Genomic DNA, 6796 nt, shown 5'->3' with positions numbered 1-6796 from the left:
CGACCACACAGTTGTGGTCAAGATATCGAAAATTAATTGGTGGAATTAAAAGGAGAGTACTTAATTCGTCTTAGACGGTTGAATACATTCCACTAAAAGAGCTTTATATATTTTTCTGCTAATGAATATCTCCAATATTGTCGTCAGATTGCACATATCCGTAGAATATCTTCTCTTCTTGTAGAACCTCTTTTTCCTAAATAAAACAGGGCGGAAAGGGAGACAATCAATTCTGCTGTCAGTGGATCTGAAACAAGCTTTCGACACAATCGATCTATCAAACTAGCACCTATTCTACTAGAACTAGGAGTATCACCAGCTCTTATCAATAGAATAATAGAAGCATGCTAAGTGGAAGAAACATCTCCTCAATGGTATGGACAACGAACCCCAAGCGTAAATCAACAAAGAGGTGGACGGACAATAAATAACAAAATACGAATAGCAAGGCTAAAGTATTATGGGCATGTTGTACGAAGTCGAAACAGGGGCATATTGAGGACAGCACTGAAGTACAGGATTGACAAAAAGAAAAAGTTAGGAAGGCCAGCATTTACGTGGAGAACTTCCATTCGCCAAGATATCGAAAGAAGTGGAATTTCGATGGAAGTATGACAGGAATGGGCCACAGATAAAGGAGAAATGGATTCAGAAACTAGAAAACTGTTTGCCAATTTGCACGAATCAGACGATGAAGATAGTAGCAGTGCAGTGAGAACACTGACAATTCAAATGATGAAATCATACCAACAGACTTTGAAGGATTTGAGAGTGATAGTTCTTCCGTGCTGGAAGGTTTCTAGCATTATTTACAAATAAAGAAATATAAAATAATCACAATTAATCCATTAGATTTAAGATAAATAAGGTAAGTGAGAAACAAACCAACTAAAATAATAAACATAATATTTATATGAGTAGATAAATATCGTAGATTAATATATTTAAATTAGTAATACGAAACTGTTAACCAAACTCCAAAATGAACTATTCGCTAATCAATTTCTTCTCTATTTTCTATTTTCTACTCTTTTAACATTCTTCTGATGCTAACTCAACCTGATGGTTGAAGCATGAGCATGAACGGACATCTCAACAATTTCAGAATAACATGAAGGTTGGTGGAGCAATAGAATCACTTCGAAATAGAGCCATTCACAAGAAGCATCGTATGATCATCAGAAATAGTAAGTACAAACTAATACTTATTTTTCAACACATAGCAAATTGCTAACACATTATTAACACTGATTTACCTAAATGAAAAAAGCCTATTGCGCCTGAACCTATTTTTGGACAATTTAAAAAAATATTATTGAAGAAAGGGATTTTACAATAATAATAAAAAATGACCAGCATATAAGACATTTGAAGAAAAATATAGGGAAATTTTTCGAAATAATGGGGAATTTGTTGAGAGTAATTATTAGCTCTTATTACAATTGTTGAATTCTTTTCATTTTTAAAAGTTTCAATTAAAAATAATAACTTTTCAATGTTACTGCAACTAAAGCTTTTTATTTTCTTAAATTTTGCAGCAAATTTTACAGTATGCCGAGCCATTCCAAAATCCTAACCTCACATCAACCTATCCTTAACCCACCCCATGACGTTCAAGTAGTCTGCAAGGACACTTCTGTCGGCTTTGGAATGACTTGCGCTCTCATTGCCCCACCAAACGCTGCAAAATGAAAATAAAAATGAAATAAACCCTCTCCCATTTATCATGTTCTTCAACTCTTTGACGATCCTGACTGTTCTGATCGGTTTCTTGCATATCCTTTCTTACTGGATGGTCCCTTTGACACTGAGTAATAGAGCATTCAGACTATGAGCTGTGTCACGTAATGTAAAGTATCTTAATGTGCAACGTTATATACTTTATTCCCGCTTTAAATTAGATGCTTGAATTTAACTATCAAGTCTCACTGTACTAGGAAATAAGGCTGCAAAAGAGTATTTACCATATGCATTATATTTGATATTCTGAACTTTCCAATAGTAAGTCTAAACTCCTCCTCTTGGCCAACCTGAGTGTTCAAATATCCTATGATGATTTTGACGACGTGGGTTCGGCAGCTGTCGTACGCATATTTGCATATCTTCCATCACTATGAAAGCTGTTCCCAGCTCATGTGTGTTCCCGAAGCTTTGGTAGATGGTATAATTATGTACGTTCACACCATCGATCCCTTCCAACAAACCTTCTGCAGCGCTACGATGCCGAATACACGGTCTTTGAGCACATCGGCGTGTATGCGTTTGCTCCGGATGAAGTTGAGAGATTTGCGGTTCCACGAACCGAGTTTCTAATCGCCAGTACTTTTTCGTCACTATGGTCTTTGCCGATTATTCCGGTCCATATTCTCTCTCTGATTATTCGTTGCTGTTTTTTAAAGCTGGCTTGCAGGGCCTGACACCATCACCCTAAACTTCCGGTGGACCATTCCGCCTAAATTTCCAGTGAAGGATGATGCGCAATGTTGTTTAGAGTCTCTTGCTGGCACGTGGACGATGATCAGCCACCCCTGATATGGAGAACAGACACTCGGAAAGATTTGCACCTCTTGAAAGGAGGTTGACGGAATACCTGGAGGAAATTTTGAAGAAATTACTGGAGAAATTTCCCAGGGAATGAATTTTCCGATGAAATAGAATTTCAGACGGTAGAGAATTTCCGAAGGAATTGCTGTAGAAATTTTCCGGAGGAATACCTGGAGGAGTTTCCGGAGGGATTTTAGAAATGATTTCCAAAGGGAAAAACAGGAGAATTTTTTAAAGATTCCCTTTTGAAGAATTCCTTATGATTCCTTATGGTTTTTTTAAAGGAATTTCTGAAGAAATTTGTAGTAAAATTCTTTAAAGTATTTCTTAGAGTTTTTTCTGAACATAGTTTCAAATAAATTTCTGGTTTTATTTCCGAAGGAATTTCTGGAGGAGATTTCCTGATAGAATGCCTCAAAAACTTTCTGAATGAAATTTCTAAAGAATTCTCCATGATTTTCACGAAAAAAAAATTCTGGAGCATTTCTCGTTAGAATTTCTGGAAGAATTTCCTAAACAAAACCTAGCTGATTTTTTCAAGTAAATTCTGAATGGAACTCCTGAAGCTCGTAATGTTTAGAACTGCCTAAAGTGAGCAAAATCTATTATCAGATCTGCTTTGTATCATAACTATTGAGACAATCGCTTTTAGTGAAAACTACTATTAACCTGCCATTATTCTGGCAACCACTTATATAATTATAACTTTCCTATTTACCTTTCAAAGTTATTTCTACCTCAATTCAGGAATAAATGAAATTATCTGCACCATGTATAATTTTTAACCGATAAAGCTGTTCTAAATGTTATGTGTGCTTTTAACATATTTTTATAACCCTGGTAATTAAACGAAAGCCCATACAGCCTTCTTTTTCAAAATTTGTTGTTTTGTATGCTAAGTGGCTTTTTGTGACAAAGTGTCAATGCCCATACAGTTTCTTTGTAATATGTAAGCATGCTTCCAACATTTGTTCAAGCTGGTGCGAAATCCCTCAATAAATACCAGGTACTCCAGGAAACAAATCTAGCTGGGAATTGTACAAATACAGTTTGCTTGACCTTCCCAAAATTGGAGAGCTCTGAAGATAGTTTTGAATCTGAAAGCTCCAAAGATACATGTTCGCATAATGCGACTCTTCCCCGCTTTACCGCAGAGTTCTTTTTATTCACATCAAAACACTTAACTATAAAGTGGATTTATAAGATCGTGAAGCTTGAGACGTCGCAATCTGTGTTTTCGGCTCGATTGGGAAATTGCCATTTTTTCGGGACGCATTGAACTAAAGTGGAGTCAAGTACGGGACACTGAAGACGGCTTTACAGTTGAGGTCGAAATACGTATCTATAAATATTACAACGTGGTGGATTGGTATGGAATTATACAAACTAAACTTATTACTTTTTTCTTTCCAAATGCGAACTAAATAGTCACGTTGGGAGTGTGATATATTCATATTTTTAATTATCATAAAAATAAACCTTCAGTTTTCCAACACTGAAACAGTGTCATTTTTATTGTAGCTTTGAATATTTATGAAACCGGAATTTTTACCATACCGCACCCGTTTAGGTGCCACCGAATAGTTTTCCTTCTCGTTGGTGTTAACCCGTAGAATATTTCGCACAGTTTCATTCGGTTGTGCAATAGTTTTGTTCAGGAAATGCGGGATGAGCATCGACGATACATACCGGGGCTTTGTCAAACCACTTACGTACGGATTTGCGTAAGCTTTGGCAACCGGTTGAAACTTTGGAGACACTGGCGGGTACAACAGCTGTCCCGGTACTGGTTCTTGACTGTAGTACCGACTGTTATGGGACATTCGAAAATTTTCCTCATCTGAGTACTCAGCTTTCTCGTGTTGAAATGATGGCAGTCGTTGAACTTGCTTTTCCGTTCGCAATTTAAGTTTTGCGCTCTTTTTGAAGGGTGGTTGTGGAGGTCTCAAGTAACCACGGGTTAAATACAAACGAAGCAGATAATCTTCCAAATAGTTTTCTATCATTGCTTCAGATTGTTCCGCCGTTATATCGCTTCTTCTAACTATAGTTCTAAATTTTGGACGTCTCAAAAGGCGCAATTGTTTTAGACATTTACAATCATCATCGTCGTCCTGGTCCACATGTTGTTTAAGCGGGATAGAAGTATACTCGCGACGATTCTTCCAGTCATTCACGCCAGATTGATCACTCAAGGTATTCTCAGGAGCACTAAAATAGACACAAATATTATAGTTTGCCACCGGACAACTCTATTGCCAAAATAGATCACCGTCGCGCGCTCAAATCTGCAAGACACAACGCAACTAAAAGTACTAAAGTCCGCCACATTTTGCCTCTGCCACACACGATGAATTCTACTGCTTAACTGAACTGATCCACCTGCGATCGCTGCCCTTCCGTTAATGAGTGGATCTAGAAACGGCTAAAAGATGTTTAGGGTTTACGGTCTCTTGCCGACTGAAGTGCCCCAACGCATGATTTAGCTCCAATCACCAACTGTTGTGCTTTATACACAAAGAAGAAAAGCCACATAAGCCTTTCGCGTGATGGACGTGAAAGAGTTTCTCAAACATATTTCATAGAATTTCATTAGAAATTTTATAAATTAAATGTGGAGAACATTTTCTATTAAAAGCAATCGACTGTTTTTTAGCAATTTGTTTGTAATATTCTTATCAATGTGGATATTCAAGATTAGATACGTATTTATGCAATATAGTCGACAGCAACGGAAGAAATAATGTTATGCTGAATACATATTTATTTAAAAAATCATAAACACGAACTTGTGTCGATTTGCCAAACTGAGACAAATTAATCGCCAATTGACCTTTCCCGTCAAACATTCAAACAATTCGCTCAATCGATTCTTTGGCTTATTTAAGGTCATCTTTCCCAAAGAACCCATATTTTTTTTTTAAATATAAAACAAAAAATCGAAAAAGTGCTGTTTTTCAAAATAGACCTAACATTTTTCCGATTTTGAATGAACATCGGTTGAATTTTTAACACCGGTTCACACGTGCGTACCGAATATCGAACTTGATGAGGAACTACTGGCGCACTACATCACCTTCTTTCAACATAGGGAAATGATGCATTAAAAGCCTAAAATTTGTAAGAAAATCAACCCGACAAGTTGGTTCTTACGATCAGACGATGCTGCCAGGGAGGGGGGTCAGTTTGTTTGCGCATCGCTTAGTGCGACGGTTGCGATTGGAATATTACCCTACACCAACCTTCGTTTTGCATAATCATGGAACATCCCAAAACGAACAACACAATTTCCCCAAACCGAGGCAAATCCAATTTCGATGGTGGCGCAGCGTGGAGAGAGACGCTGCGAAAGAACATAAAATAAAATAAAACATTGCCGAAAATGAAAACACCGGCGAAAATCCAGCCGAATTGTGAGGGTTCAGGTTCATCGTACAATAATTAAGGCATCAGTACCGTTCGTTACAGTGACACGGCAAACTCGTGTGAATAGGGTTAACACCGTTCGACGGCAGTTCAGCGCTGGCTCTGGTAAAACTATCAAAACAAACATTAAAAGCCATGTAGCCACCACGGAATGGGCAGCGAGTGGCCAACGAATAACACAATGGCAGAGCGGATGTGAACGAAAGTGGTAGACTGCCCTGTCTATCGAAAAGCTCTTCTTTCGAAAGAAGTTGAGAGTGTTAGCAAAAGGTGGATAATAATGGCGCAATTTTTATTTTATTTTTATCTAATCTGTTTCGTATGTTGTGTACACATGGAAAACAGGAAGCATGATACGCTTTTGCAGAGCTGCTCTTACAAACGTTTAGAAAATGATGATAGTGTGGAATGGCGAAACCTCGTTTACGCAGAATAGAAATTACTCACATCTTGATGACAGGTTTATACTTTCAGTGGTAGGGCATTGCCACTCAATATAATGACGTCAGAAACTTATTTTGAAGTATATTTGTGCCCGATGGAAGATCTGTTGATTACGTCTCGCAAAATATGCCATTTGCAGTCCCCGAAATTGTGCATCGAAAATAACCGGTAACGCAGCGTCGTCGGTCGCAACGCCGATGCATATCTGCATTTTTTGACCTTCTTAGTCTTAGATCCTATTTCCATAAAAAAATAAACGAAAAAACAGATTGCGATTCCGTCTCAATTTTCACAATAAAAATTTGGAAAAGAAAAATGGGAAAATATAAAAAAAAAATCCGCCGCGCCACGCCACCGCCGCAGGTGGTTTTTGGCATCACGT

The 6796-nt window shown here is 37.7% G+C and overlaps 1 protein-coding gene across 1 annotated transcript; it reads right to left on the bottom strand.

The window, feature by feature from the left end:
- Positions 1-4024: 4024 nt before the first annotated feature.
- Positions 4025-4993, bottom strand: LOC134216083 (uncharacterized). The gene is made up of 2 exons (XM_062695092.1): positions 4817-4993; positions 4025-4755 (listed from the first exon to the last, which is right to left on the bottom strand). Exons 1-2 carry the CDS (start codon positions 4873-4875, stop codon positions 4026-4028), a joined length of 789 nt encoding a protein of 262 aa, XP_062551076.1. The 5' UTR covers positions 4876-4993; the 3' UTR covers position 4025.
- Between the last annotated feature and the right edge of the window lie 1803 nt (positions 4994-6796).

Source organism: Armigeres subalbatus, chromosome 2 (genome assembly GCF_024139115.2).
Source record: "Armigeres subalbatus isolate Guangzhou_Male chromosome 2, GZ_Asu_2, whole genome shotgun sequence".
NCBI classification, from domain to species: Eukaryota; Metazoa; Arthropoda; class Insecta; order Diptera; family Culicidae; genus Armigeres; species Armigeres subalbatus.
The sequence above is the reverse complement of the archived record's forward strand: the minus strand, read 5'-3'. Positions and strand labels throughout refer to the sequence as shown.

What these genes read in the sequence shown, in the direction of transcription:
- LOC134216083 (XM_062695092.1), bottom strand. Translation starts at nt 4,875, where the DNA reads ATGTGGCGGACTTTAGTACTTTTAGTTGCGTTGTGTCTTGCAGATTTG. An exon ending in GCAGATTTGAGCGCGCGACG is followed by an intron (nt 4,756 to 4,816) that starts GTGATCTATTTT and finishes TGTCTATTTTAG; the next exon opens with TGCTCCTGAGAATACCTTGA.